The sequence below is a fragment of the Pezoporus occidentalis genome, unplaced genomic scaffold, assembly GCF_034315485.1.
Source record: "Pezoporus occidentalis ecotype Australia unplaced genomic scaffold, CSIRO_AGI_Poc_V1 ctg18, whole genome shotgun sequence".
Classification (NCBI taxonomy): Eukaryota; Metazoa; Chordata; class Aves; order Psittaciformes; family Psittacidae; genus Pezoporus; species Pezoporus occidentalis.
The window spans coordinates 10,484,869-10,499,394 of NW_026913640.1; the positions used below are offsets into that span (position 1 = coordinate 10,484,869).

Sequence of the window (14,526 nt, forward strand, 5' to 3'; positions counted from 1 at the left end):
TTTCGTTTGAGTATTCATTGTGTGTGATGGGAATGAAAATGAGGGTGGTATGTACCCCACTCTTTGTCCAGTTTGGATGTAGTGGATTTATGCAAGCATGTAAAAAAACTTTCTCACCATCTTTGAACTGGACACTGTCCAGGTTCGGGGGGGGGGGGGGGGGGGAGGAATGTTTTATGAGGTGTTCTGGAGAGGTTTCTAGGGGTCACTTGTCTGCGGCTGTACAGAACCTCAGAAAATGATACTGTGCTTATGTCTTTGTGGGTTGTGATATTGAGGCAAACAGGGCTGTACCTGAGCAATTCTTTACTTATACTGAAATGGTGAAACTGTGCCACATACTGTAGTGATGTCACCAAAGTCATCAGATTGTCCTTTGAAGTTGCACATACAGCTTTTGTGAATTCAGTATTTGGCTGTTTCAGATGTTGTCAGGTTACAAAGGGCAACTGGAAGGAAAAGAAAATGCTGGCTTTAGGTCACCTCTTGTTTTGCTGGTTTCAGGATACCTTAAGAGACAGCTTTGAGAAGTTGGGTTGAAACCTGTTTTGTCTTAAGCTGGTTCAAAATCAGGGTGCTCCAACGAGCTAATACCCAGTCTGCCACCTTTGTTTTAAAGCATCAGGGTTTTTACTTTTTGCCCACACCTGGGAATTATATATGCCTCTTAAAGGCATTTTCTCACACTTGCTCGTTTTTATTTTAAACTGTGTTACGTCAGTAGGAGACTGTGATGACTCCATTACTGTAAGCATCAAGTGAAAATCATTTTCCAGTCTTGTAATTATCCTCTTACGAAAAGCCTAATGAAACAGTTTGTTATAGGTTGGCTGTGACCGCAGCAAAAACCTGGTGGATATTTGTGGAGAGAAAAATCTGGAGGCTTTTGTCTGTGATGCACTGTTGGTGCCAATGCGCAGTGGTTCTTGTGACGCCTGCATCTCGATTGCTGTAATCCACCATTTCTCAACAGCGGTAAGTCACTCCTCTCTGTGCTCCGTTGTACTGCTGTATGGCTGTGCGCATCTACCAGTTCTACTAAAAACTGCTGGTTTGGGCTGATGAAAGCAAAAGGGAGGAACAAAATGAGGAGAAATCAAAGGTTTGCATTTGGTATAAGCAGTTGTCAGAGCAGAGTTACACTGCTGTGCTGCGCTGCTGCTTCTTAAGACTTCACATTCTTCTTTTGCTTGGCAGATGCCCTTTGATCTAGGTGTTTGTGTTTTATTTTCATCTGCTCACAATTAATGTCACTAGAGAAGGGGGCTCTGCTTTGACAATCAGAGGTATGTTCTTCCCAGCTCAGATTTTAAGCAGATCTCATATGTGTTTTTTTTTTCCTCTGCCTTCATTGCCCATCTTCAAACAAATGGGACAGTGCTCACTAGTCTGCTATATCTCTGGGCTGTGTAAGCTTCTCCTGGCAGGAGCTGTTCCATTGTAACAAGCTTCTAGACTATGGAGTTCTAGCCTTGTGTTTAGGAAGATGGCCTGGCTTGCTCCTCATGATGGATTATGCTATGAATTAAAATGTACAGTGGAAAAAAGTTCCTCTAATTTTTATTATATCTTGGGGAGGACAGTAAGGAGAAGTTGCTGCCATTCTGTTCTGTCTTTTACATACTAGCTTCATACTTATGCTTTTCCTTTGTAGGAGAGGAGACTGGCTACTATCCGTGAACTAGCCCGGCTTCTGAGACCTGGTGGAACAGCACTCATTTACGTCTGGGCAATGGAACAAGAATACAAAAACCAGAAGTCTAAATACCTTAAGGAAAAGAATGGTAGTAAAGACAAAGAGGATGAAATTAACACTGGCAGGGCCCAGAGACCACTCAGTGATCAGCTCCCTGATAGCAGCAGTCAAGACTCAGTGTGTTCTGGCCGACTCCTTAGTGACCTGAAGGACAAAGGCCATGATGCAAAGCCCATAGCAGACTCCGCACTGCCCATTCACACTAATCGAACCTCCTTTCACTCTCAGGATTTGCTGGTTCCCTGGCACCTGAAAGGTGGCTCAAAAAAGAAAGGGGAAAGCATGGATACAGGGTTGTTTCCAGTTGGCTCCAAGGAATCACAAGAACTCAGCCCTGTTTTCCACCGCTATTACCATGTGTTCTGTGAAGGAGAACTGGAAGCAGTGTGCAGATCCCTGGACTGTGTGAGGGTTCAAAGGAGTTACTATGATCAGGGAAACTGGTGTGTGGTTCTAGAAAAGTTGTAGCCTGTGGTGTTTCTTCCACTCTATGTGGTGTTTTGTTTGGTTTTTACCATGTAAAAGGTATTTTTAATGCAGGCTGCAGCTATTACCTCTTTTAAAATAGCAGAATAAAGATTGTTTATTGACTTAATTACAGTAACTGGTACTATGTGCATGTTAAATAATGGCCGAACTCAGGTACCTCCTCTGCAGAGTATTTATTTTACTTACGTGAATTACAGTGAAGAGGATTAAGTGGGAAAATACCTGCTGTGGAAATCAATAAGGCCAGGGTTGAGCTTCTGAAAGACAGAGGGCCTGCCTTTCTCTTCTTTTGCTCCAGTTGAATGAACGAATGGCATGTGAAGCAGTTCAGCTGAAGAGTCAAAACGCTGCCTGAAGTTATATCCTGCCTGTTTTGGTGGGGGTCACAGCTCTCTTTCAGTTTGGAATTTACTCTTTTGGTTGTGGTAGTAGTGATTTCCACAAGGGGAACAGGAAAGTTGTTGGGGACACCAGAGCCCTTTTTCTCTTCCTTGACCTTGAAGCACCCACAACTCATGCTGTCACTCCCCAGATTTCTCTAGCTCTTCACTGTAGTGTTGATAGCTCCTTTGAGGTGTGAGGCTGCCCAGCTGAAACACCCTGACCAGCTCTGCTGAACACCTGCTCTCCTGTGAGTACAGGGCTCTCTGTGCCTGTAGCACCAGAGCTCATGGGATGCCAGGGGTGTCAGCACAGATGTCCCTGGAGAAAAACGGAAAAGATTAAAGTGAAGGCAATGTTGATGCAAATTTTCTGCAGGGTAGTGTCAACCCTGGAATGTCGGCAGTGGAGCAAGTGGTATTTATTGTACTTCAGAAGAACAAAGAGCTGGAGTAGAGGGGAACTGATGCTGGGCTGGTTGACTCATAGTGGCCATTTCTGCCACTGCCTGCAATGACCAGCACAATTTAACACAGCTCCTGTGCTATCAAAGGAGTGTGCCCCCTTCAATGGACTTCCAGAATCAAAGTATAATGGACTGGCTTTGGTGCCTCTGGAACCCAGCACTGCTGGGCTATGCCCTCATTGCCTTTTTCATTGATAATTGCCCATAGTTACAGCAATATCTGTGGTATAGGCAGGTCACTGCTGCTGTAACTTATGGCATCTAAACAAGTCCCCATCCTGAATCATGTGGGGACTTGGAGGACAGCTGAATGCACTTGGCCTTCTGCCTGCCTCAGACTTGCAGGTTGGAGGCAGCTGTGCTGGCACATGGCTCCCAGTCACCATTCCTATTTCACCCCGTCCCAGGCAGCCCAGATGGATTTCAGCAGGTCCTGGTTCTGGAAGGAGGTTCTGGTATGGAGAACACCGGCTTTGGGCAATGTTGATGTGTGGGTTGAATTTGCGATATGTAACTGAACCAAAAGGGGTTTTCCTTGCATTCTTAAGAGCTGTGAGCAAGGGACTGGTCCAGGAGTGTGTCAGCTCTTCAGAGACATTAGGAGAATTTGAAAGAACTCTGACATTCTCCAAGGCCTGGAAATGTTATGAACTATTTCTTTGATTGAAGTCAAAGGATGCTCAGAGAGGAATCAAGTGGTGAAGCAGAAAATTACACGGGAGGACAGAAGGTAGACGTTAACAAAATCTATTGCAGAAGTTTATTGAGGACCTCATTACAACACTGAATTACCTGCCACCACAGCTGCCCTCTGCAGTACTCATCCCTTTTACCTCCTGGAAGTGTAATGAGCTGAAACTCTTTAAGGTCAACAATTGGATTTAAATGTTACAGGTTTCACACTGTGGTGGTTTTTGTCATAATTATGTTCCTTTTTGGCCTTACTTAAATAACAAATGTGCTTAAATGGTTATTCACTTGCAATATAGAAGATAAAGGGAAAGCAGAGTTCTGTGTGCCATTTCCTGTGCTATGAATGCCAGTGCCTCTCCTGTGCCAGTTTTCCTTGTGTCCCCATCATCCCCAAAGTGCCTTAGTGCACCCAGGATGGGGAGGTGGGAATTTTTGCTCTGGTCCAAATATGACCCATGGTTTAGTGCTGGACACATGCAGGCAAACATCTGATGGCATGCCAGAGGTGGCTCTTTGGAGGTCACTGCCTCTAAATCCCAGCCTCCTATTCCAGGGACCACTACGCCACTGTACTTGACCCTCCATCAGACAGATGCATTGAATTGAACTGCCCTGACAAAACAAGTGCTTCAGGGCATTTGTGGGCTTAAAGCCAGGTATAAACCAATGCAATTTGTTGTCCTGGGGGCAGGCAAAAAATTAAACCTACAAAGCACTGAGGGCTTCTCTTAACTTCATAGAGGTCCTTCAGGCTGACGCTCTGGTGCAGCGTTGCCAGTGACAAAACTCCTGAGACCTCAGAGGGGCTGGATTTCCCTGAAAGTGCTCAAGTTCAGCTTAGCAGGGAGAGGCTTAGGACAGCAGATGGCGAGGGACAAAACAATGTGTTGCTTTGTTGAGTGAGAGCCTCAAAAAGCTGTGTGGAGACCACAGGCTCTCTTCAGAAAGCTTGGAGGACTGGTCTTGGAAGAGTGAGCAAAGATGAACTCTTGTACTGCTCCTCAAGGCTGTATGAAGTCACCATAGAGGAGAACGCAGTAGGAAAGGCAATATTCCCTGTTCTGGGAAGTCTCCAACAGTTTTAATATGATGGAAGAATTCTTGATAGATTTATATGTCAGTCCTAGATCAAAGCATCAGAATCTACTTAAGAACCTATTCCTGGTGAAGCTTCCAAGTGATCATTCCAAGTCTTTACCGAGCAACAGAAGTCTCAAGTTTGATCCTTGCCTGGGTTTTTTTTTTTTTCCTATTTAGTGTTTGTTTTTTTTTGTTTGGGTTTTGTTTTTTTTTTTTTTTCCCCAGAACTGTTTCTCTATTTTTAGTGATTTTTTTTGAGATCTTTATGTGCACAACATCTGTGATGAAACATTTGTGTGTGGTTTTAGTGAAGTTCTGCACATGGAAAAAAGTAATATCCATGTGCAAAAAACAATACAAAAAGCTTTAAACTTTCATTTTAAGTAAATTCTTTGTTTCATAGAACAGTTAGGGTTGGAAAGGACCTTAAGATCATCTAGTTCCAACCCCCCTGCCATGGGCAGGGACACCTCACACTAAACCATGTCGCCAAAGGCTCTGTCCAACCTGGCTGTGAACATCACCAGGGATGGAGCATTCACAGCTTCCTTGGGTAACCCATTCCAGTGCCTCAACCACCTCACAGTAAAGAACTTCTTCCTTGTATCCAACCTGAACTTCCCGTTTTAGTTTGATCCCATTACCCCTTGTCCTTGTCCTATATCTACAGGTTATCAAACATAAAAATAAAAAGGCAGTACAGAAAGATCCCATCCCAAGTACTGTCCCTTAAGGCAAGCCAAGCTTCATCCTCTGGACTGGCTGGTTAGTTTGTTTTTTCCCATTTTATGTGAATCTGGGAGGGGTCTCAATGTGCAGCCTGCAATTTTCCCATGTTACTGGGGTCCGTATTTCTGCAAATTCCAAAATGGATTGGGTTAACTCACCTGCCTTGTCTTCTGTATGCTTTAATAGTACATACTATCTTGCCTCCTTACTTCTGCCCTTTGCAGTGATGCAGTGAGTAGCTACTGCCTATCCCACAGCTGGATGACTCCTTGCTCCCCTCGTATGTACCCGTTTCCTTCTGCCTTATTTTGTACATTTTCTGTGGCATGTGCTCTTCGTGTTTGTGTAGTGCGAGTGCAGCTGGCTGCTCCTCTCTGCTTGCATTTCACACACGGTTTGGTTCCTCAGGCGTGTTCCTCACTGGCGAAGGCAGACTGAGATGTGTCTTCTCTTAAGCCACAGATCTCTCTCTCAGCTATGCTGAAAACTCCATTTGAGATGTCTGCATGGGGAAAAATTCCATGAGACAGGTGGTTTGTAGGAGGAAAGAGGTCTGAGACAGATGAGACTGCCCAAGCTCAAGGTTCTTCAATGGATCCATGCAGATATGTACTGAGGGTCCAGATAGCAGGAGGTGGTATCTGACCCCCTCCCAAGCTTTGCTTTGCCTAATCTCACCATATTTTCTACAAGTATATTGGCATGTTTATAATAAGTTTTTTAAGAAGTGACAGCTGAATTATAAACCATCAAGATAGAGAATTCACACATTGCTGCATTAGCAAACAGCATTCCAGTTTCTTTCTTCTGGAAAAGCTATTGCATGGTAGGATGCAGGATGGTATGTATAGCAGGATGAAGACGTAGCAAGATGTGCAGTTCAGAAGAATCTGCCAGGTATTCAGCCTTTAATTCTGCAGACCATCAGCCTGCTTTTAGCAGAGAAAGCAATTAATCTGTACAGGAGAAGCAGAATTTAGGTCAAGGTCTTTTATCCCTATTTATGGTCTCAGTGGTTTGAGAAGTACAGGAACAAACTGTCTAGAGCTGAGCAATTCATCCTCATCTTGGAGACATTGCATACCTATTTAGAGGGGCAGTATTTTAGTGAGGGTTTGACAAACAGATCGGTAGACTGATGCCAATGCACAGAGAAGCCAGTGGTACTTCATGTTGAAAGTAATGGATCTCTTGGGAAGAGTGACACTATTTATACTGCACCTGCATAATGTGTCCAAACCGGGCCTGGCTACTCATACAGGGTGCTCATCTGCAGCCTGAACAGAGCAAGGTGTCTCACATCTGTTCATGCTATGACTGGTTCATGATTTGATCAAGGTATCTCTGAGCCTCCAGGAGCTGAAAAAGCAGAGAGATTGTAAGAATATGTTATACAGAAGAACTTGGTGAATAGAAACTATGGCATGCTATCAGTAGAGCATGACGGCAGAGGGTGGAGACTAACAGTGATTGGTTAAATGGCATGATCCCAGTGGTAACAATTAAAGTAAATGTCTGTCAGAAATACTGAATATAGGTAAGAAAAACAGCATTTAGTCTGAGTGAAAGGAAGCTGCTGGTGTGTGTACAGGATGAAGAGAACCTCTGAAAGTCAGCTGTATAGGTAAATCTTTCCTTAGCAGAGCTCAGACATACGCTATATAAATGGCAATAAGCATGTCTGGGGAGCTGTGTGCCAGAAATTAATGTCATGCAGCTGTCACTGCATACAGAAAATGTTCTGATTTGTACAAAGTGTTCCCCTGATGGACGTGGAGCTGTTGGAGCAAGTCCAGAGGAAGCCACAAAGATGATCAGAGATTGGAGCATTTCTGCTATGAAGACAGGTTGAGAGAGATGGGCTTGTTTGGCCTGGAGAAGAGGTGGCTTCTGTACTTAAAGGGGCAGACAAGATCTGGAGAGGGACTTTTTACAAAGGCATGTAGTGACAGGACAAGGGGGATGGATTTAAACTGACAGAGGGAAGATTTACATTAGATATGAGGAAGAAATTCTTCCCTGTGAGAGTGGTGAGACACTAGCACAAGATGCCCAGAGAAGCTGTGGCTGCCCCATCCCTGGCAGTGTTCAAGGCCAGGTTGGACGGGGCTTGGAGCAACCTGGTCTAGTGAAAGGTGTCCCTGCCCATGGCAGGGGGCTAGAACTAGATGAGCTTTAGAGTCCCTTCCAACCCAAACCATTCTCTGATGGTAATCCATCCCAAGCATTATGAGAGATTTAAAGTAATAATATTTCCGTATGTTACAAGATTTTCAGATTTAACAGAATCTGGATGAGTTTCAGTCTCAGAATTCCAGTTCAGATATGTTATGCCTGTAAATATCACAGAAAAAATTTCCATTTGCAAAGAAAAGAGTAAAGATTTGTCTAGAAATACTAAAGAAGATTAATAGTTACTGTCTCCAGTGTGCTTTGTTTTGTGCATACTTTTTGCTGCTGCAGTTGAGGATTTCTTGTCACTATCACTTTCTGTGTGTCACTATAGTTTTCTATAATTTATTGGGGAGAAAAGAGGGAAAGACATTTCATTCATCATTGCAAATCTCTTTCATGTGTGCTAATGTGCTTTATATGAAGTGATTACACTGATGACAGCAGCATTTGGACCCTAATGTATTATGCAAATAACTTGCCCTGCATTAACTGATGTGTGTCCTCCTGGGGCAGAACTGGAATTGAATGGCTTTGTCCAAACTGTTCTGAAAGTGCACACCTGACATCTCACGTGTCCACAAATGAATGATGTTCCTTCTCTCGCTTGCCTCCTCACCAGATACTTGCTACAGAGATGCCTGTTGAATGCAGACAGCTTCTTCCAGTGCCTAATACTGCTCTCATTGACAAACCAGATACAGATTTCTAGACTAAGACATATCATCTAACTTGAAAAGTTATTGATGTTGAAGCCCAGGTCAGCAGCAAAATATTCAGTACATCTCCTATCAGACAGTTGCAAAATTAAGACTTATTCTTAGCCAAGGTTTTGAAGCCTCATCTCCACTGACTTTCATTTTACCTTTGAGAATGTAATCTGTTCTTGTTTTGAAATCTTGTCCCCCCCTTGCTCCTGTGAAGCTTTTCCTCCCTGAGCTTCCTGCATTTCTAATCACTTTGTGTACATCCTTGAGTGAGCCTGCCTTCCTGCTTGGCCTGCTCCCCTCCTTTTCCATCCCCTTCCCCACCTTTTTATCCCTCTTTCCCTTTTTGTCTCCTTTTTCCCTTCCCTCCTCCCAGTATACTCCATAAGGTCTTCCATTGTTTCTCTCTTCTTAACTTGATGTAGTCTCATCCACAAACGCAAAACTAATTCTCATTGGTATGCAGACAAGCTGCAGTCTTCTAACACAACAATCAATGATACCAATGTATTTATTCTTAGTTATGTCTTTGTCTGACATTCCTACTGAAATCTCAATTGAAAGGGGAACTACCGAACCAAAGCGTAAGACAGTAGAATAATTTAGTGTGAAATATATATTTTTGTAAATGATTTTGTGCTCTTCATGTGATATCTTGTTCAGAATTTGGAACAAAATTGACATTGTGATTCTGAAGCCTAGACAGAGTTTAGACATTATTAACATTAAAAACAGCTCAGAGTCTGTTGCTGAGCCATCCTTTCTCCTCAGCTCGTTCATCTTTGATGCCTTGTGCACAGCAGAAGATGGAGAGGTACGTTTCTCACCACACTGAACTGCTTACACATCAGACCTTAAGTTAGACTTCTTATACTCTTAGATGAGTTCAAAGTATAAACTTTCAGCCAAGGAACTGCTACAGCATTCATCTCAGGGAGACACAGTCTTTACAGTATGCTGCAGTTCTCGTCAGTGATCATTCAAGTTGCAATCTGACAACAACTAAAGCTTTGTTAGAACAATTACAGTGAATCCTGCACTCCTGCTATTGGAAGGCAAATCTTGCCTTCAGTTTTCCATTTTGAAAGCTCCTCAGCTTTTCACACTGCCTTATTCTTCTAGTTAAAGATGGCAATTATGAGAAATAGGGGTTGTTCATTCTTTTTTTTTTTTGTCCTTGTCTCTTGCTTAGTTTCCAGAAGTGATTTGCACAGTGCATAGTCTTGGTGTGTTCTTTTGGTCTCTCTAAGCCTAGCAACGCAGAACTGCTATTTTTCTTTTTTTTCCAAATCAATCTTCTGTGCACAACATCCTTTTCTGAGGCCTTGTTTGTGTGTGCTGTCCATCTTTGCACCTTCATGATTGCTTCCTCTCTCTGGCCTCATGCCCTCTAAACTCACCTGCATCGTATTTCCTGACATACCAACACTGAAATAATCCCTTGATTCACAAGTAATGCCATGCCTAAGTTCCTTGAAAATCCTAGCACTTTGTATTTCCCATTCAAATAGCCTCTTCAGATTATTTGCTCCTCCCTGCAGGACATTATATCTGTGCAGTCTTTTGCATACCTGCATCTTTTTACTTCTAACCATCTCCTTTTATAGAACTTCTTTAATCAAGCACTGGCTTTTAAAAGGATATTGGCCATCCTGGGAAGGGCTCTGTGTGAAGGAATTATGTGAGATGTGAACCCTGGGTCCTTGAAGGACAGGCCATCTTATCACCAGGTCTGCACTCCTCTGGGCGGTGGATTACTCACAAGCCTCAATACTGTCCAAATACTGCTCACTTTTTGGATGAGCCTTTGAACCCTCTCTCTGTCTTAAGTATCCACAGAGGAGCAAGCATGACCAAAGACCTGACTTCCACAGAACATAAAGGAATTACTCTATGAATTTAACAACTGAGCTTTAAGTCTACACAGATTTTCTAGGATCAGTTCTTGGTTCCTGAAAAATAAGTTCTTTTTATGTATCTCAGGCTGGGAAATTTTGACATAAAGCCCTTTAGTAAATAGCCTGACTGGTAACTAACCTTATGCTGTTTTTAATTTAGCAGAAAAGCTTGTTTCTAGCATGATCCTTTTCTTGAAGGGGTCTTGCCCTTCAAGAAAGTATAATTTATTTGAGGAATGCTCCCTATCTCATCTTTTTATTGCTACTCTGATGATTTTTGCTCAGGAAATTCACTTCACATCTCACTTTCCTTATTCTGCATCCCATATTCTGAGGAAGGATCAGAAGATATTTTATTTGCAGCTCATCTCACCACACCACCAGAATGAGAGGATATATGTCACCTGAGCCAAATGTCTGGCTCCCTGTCTTCCTTCATATTGCTGCCTCTCAAATCTTGAAGTTAAATTACTGCAAAGACAGTGGAAACTAGTATCCATATTCAGAACACAGGAAGTATTTTTGAGTCCTCCAACCAGTCTGGTATTGTTTTTAATTAACAAGAAATGAATTAGACTCTCCTCCAGTATCAGCATTCTGTGCTCTGGCCTTTGTGAACTGGGATTTGCAGAGAGCTGCACACAGAGCAGTAAAAGGCATCTGGCTCTGGTAGGTGGTCTGGTTTAAGACCTCTGGCACTGGCAAGAGAGAGCTGTCGCCTGCAAGAATCCTGCCCCTGGGCTAGACTTGGTGTCACATGTACCAGAGGAAAACCGTCATAATATTTCGTGTTCTGCTTACTCACAAAGTAATATGATCTCCTTCTGGTCTAGATTAATTTAAGCCTCAGACAAACAACGTTTCTAAGGGAGTCAGAGCATCACATTGTCTGTATTCAATTAAAATTAAATGGAAAAAGACTGAAACGCATACTAAGATATTCCTAGCCCATATCACCTTATTCTGCATTGCAAACATGTTCAGTGAAAGCAGTGATTTAGGACGCCATTCATTAAAAGCGAACCTGGCCTCGCATGAATGGTTCTTATGTCAGTGAATAGGAGGCATATTTTTTGAGCATGGGGTTGAGTTTTGTTTCTTGGTCTTACAGAAAATCTCTCTAATTCTTCTTTCTGAGGCAGCGCTGTTAACAATGCACTTAAAAAAAAGCATGTTTATTTATTGTGCACATTTCTCAGGCTGTATGTGGCAAAGATGTAAATTAGAAGCTGATCTGCAATGAAACACATTTGCACCAATCCCTTTTAATGAATCAGTGTTGATTATGAAGATTTATCTTATTTGTATGTTTTGAGTTAGAGGAATTACTGTGATTAGTCTCTTTCTGTTGCTATCTTGCAGGTTAAATAAACATAATTCTGCAGTCTATGGCACTGCTCCTGTTTGCTTGCATTTGTGTTGCAAAACCTGAAAGACATGGAGTCAAGCTTGCAGGCCACAGCTGTGCTATTATACTTCACCTGTGGAGTCAAACGGGGACTGTTGCAGCAGCTTCCTTTAGTTTGCTGGGTGCTGCCTATGTGAGCGTGCATTGGACTGAGCAACAGCAGGAGACAAGGGCAAAAGACAGCCCCAAGGTCTCTGGAGCAGCCAAAGGCTGTGGTTTCTCTGTACAGTGTCTGTAATTTCATCTTAAGGTATTGCTGCTCTTGTAAATAATGGACTGATACAACTACCTGTGGGACTAGGCTACAGCGTGCTTCTGGAAGTGACCTACCTTTAAAAAGCAAAACTATGCTTTAATCTCACCAAAAGCAAACACTGCAAACATTAAAACCAAAAGCAACATACTGCACTACATTGAAGCTCTGCCCAAGACTGTTTATTACTGCATTCATCTGATGCATAAGGACTGACAAAGCCCCAGAGTTTTAATTTTTCCAGTCAGGATCTGAGTCAGTATTTATGTCTCATTTTGAAAACAGCTGATTTGAAACTCCCTGACACGTGCACCTCTGGACCTCCCAGGTTGAGCAGGAACACATTTCCCTCAAAGAAATGATTTCTAAAATGGTGTGTTACCAGAATCATAGAATACTTAGGGTTGGAAAGGACCTTAAGATCATCAAGTTCCAATCCCCCTGCCATGGACAGGGACACCTCACACTAGACCATGTCACCCAAGACTCCACCCAGCCTTCCCTTGAACACTGCCAGAGATGGAGCATTCACAACTTCCTTGGGCAACCCATTCCAGAGCCTCACCAACCTCACAGTAAAGAACTCTTCCTTACATCTATCGGGCAAATCAAGGACAGGATGGGTGTTATCCCTGCTGTCAGCTTCCTATCTGATGAAAGTCTTTGGTTTTGACTTCTCAAAGGAAACACAGAGCATGTAAAAGCCCCACAAGAAATGAACTGAATGAGTTGTCATTTCACATGTGGAACAGCCTCCTCACAAAACATTTATTAGTAGTATTTGTCACTGAAAATTGAGAGTCTCTTTAGTACAGTTCTGAAGCTGAAGTGGAGAGAAGGAAAATGGATGTTTCTAACCCCCATACCCCTGGCCTGCTGAACTACAGCTGAAGAGAGCACTCACTTTTAGAGTAGCTGAGCAAGTTAACAAAATAACCCTCTTAGGGGCAGACAACACATGACTTGCTATTGAACATGGAAAAACGGGTGAATCATTCTTCGATCCAGCACTCTCATAATTTGTTTTCATTGCAAGCTGAACTCTCTCTTCCAAGGCAGGCTGTCAGGATCCTCAATGTCATGGGGGCTTTTTATTGCTGCCAGGGCACTCTTTATGACAGACAGCAGAAAGCTGGTTTTTTTTTCAGCTCAGGTACTCACTGCACAATTCAGGCATGACCAACTAATAACCCAGATATTGTCACTGCATTGATTTTTTGAGTAAGGTGTTCTACCATTTTATGGCACTAACTTCAGACACAATGTTTTTTACTAAGGCTGCCGCAAGTGGGGTCCCTGGTGATCAATACTGGGCCCCATGCTGCTCAACATCTTTGTAAGTGATCTGGATGATGAGACTGAAAGCAGCCTCACCAAGTCTGCTGATGACACCAAACTGGGTGGTAAGGTGGACATGTCAGAAGGGTGAGACATCTTATAAAGACATTGATAGAGGCTGGTCAAGTGTATTTGGTTACAGAGTGCTGAAGGCAAGCAGTGAAGGTTAGCAGCAGGTTTGTAACACAGGTCAGTTGGAGAGTCACCAGCTTCTTTCAGAGGAAGTGTAAAATCTGCCATTAAATAGGAAACCATAACTGACTCTGCAAGGTCAGTGCCTCCCTGCTGGAGTTCAGCAGAGATCAGTGTCTCTGAAGCATGGCTGTTTTATTAGTATGTTTAATGTTGGCACTGACAATGAGATAACTGAACAGAGGTGCCCAGCTGACCATTAAAATTGGTATACCAAGGACTTGTTCTTAGGCTCACTGGAGATTTCTGAGCATGTGAGGAACTCTCATACATAGTAAGATTTTGAACGGAATAAGACTAAACTTTCAGATCTGCCTGCTTCATCTGAGAAAATCCTCCTCTTGGAGGAGGAGAGGAAATAGTATTAAATTCTGTCACCCTTTCCCTACTTGCTGACTTCAAAATCAAAGTCAGGGCTCAAAACCCCCAACAGCAGATGATCATGTTTATAAAATAGCATTCTGGGTTTTACTGTTCTTCATTTTTTGAGATTCTACAGTGTACCTGCATTATGGTTTATCTCCTAAAACCAGGAGTACTGGAAATGTGCTTTTAAATGAAAATTTACAGTACTGCCTTATTAGAGATGTGGAAGGTTACAAATATTAAGAATAACACCAAATGCTGCATATAGCTAAGGACAGCATAGCATTAGTCAGTCCTACTGGAATGTCTTTTATATCTGTTTGCTTTGTAAATGGCTCCCCAAAGGGGCTTCACATGCTGCTTCTCCAACTGGTGACTACGAAGCTCCATCAGTTATCATGCTCTACCTAGTGGTGATCTACAGCAGGTTTTTCTTGAGATGATAACTGTCATAGCATAAATTGATCAAAAATGCAAATGCAATTTACATATTTAATACCGCCATGGAAATGATGATCAAATTACCATTATCCCTTTGCAAACACACTGTCGTTGTTTGCATACTGTCCATGCAAACAGCTAACAAATTACCCAAGCA

At 42.7% G+C, this 14,526-nt stretch overlaps 1 protein-coding gene and 1 long non-coding RNA gene across 3 annotated transcripts in view; one reads left to right on the forward strand and one right to left on the reverse strand.

The window, feature by feature from the left end:
- Positions 1 to 2,356, forward strand: part of ALKBH8 (alkB homolog 8, tRNA methyltransferase) — a 53,164-nt gene extending 50,808 nt beyond the window's left edge. For both annotated transcript variants that reach the window (XM_062615354.1, XM_062615355.1), the window contains exons 11-12: positions 826 to 975; positions 1,655 to 2,356. In XM_062615354.1, the coding sequence (XP_062471338.1) occupies positions 826 to 975; positions 1,655 to 2,224 (720 nt within the window). In that variant the 3' untranslated portion in view covers positions 2,225 to 2,356. The remainder of the gene's footprint in view (positions 1 to 825; positions 976 to 1,654) is intronic.
- Positions 2,357 to 2,399: 43 nt separating this feature from the next.
- LOC134161971 (uncharacterized) lies at positions 2,400 to 11,561 on the reverse strand. Its single transcript, XR_009964154.1, has 2 exons — positions 6,816 to 11,561; positions 2,400 to 2,947 (listed from the first exon to the last, which is right to left on the reverse strand). It is a non-coding gene; the product is annotated as an uncharacterized LOC134161971 (long non-coding RNA).
- Between the last annotated feature and the right edge of the window lie 2,965 nt (positions 11,562 to 14,526).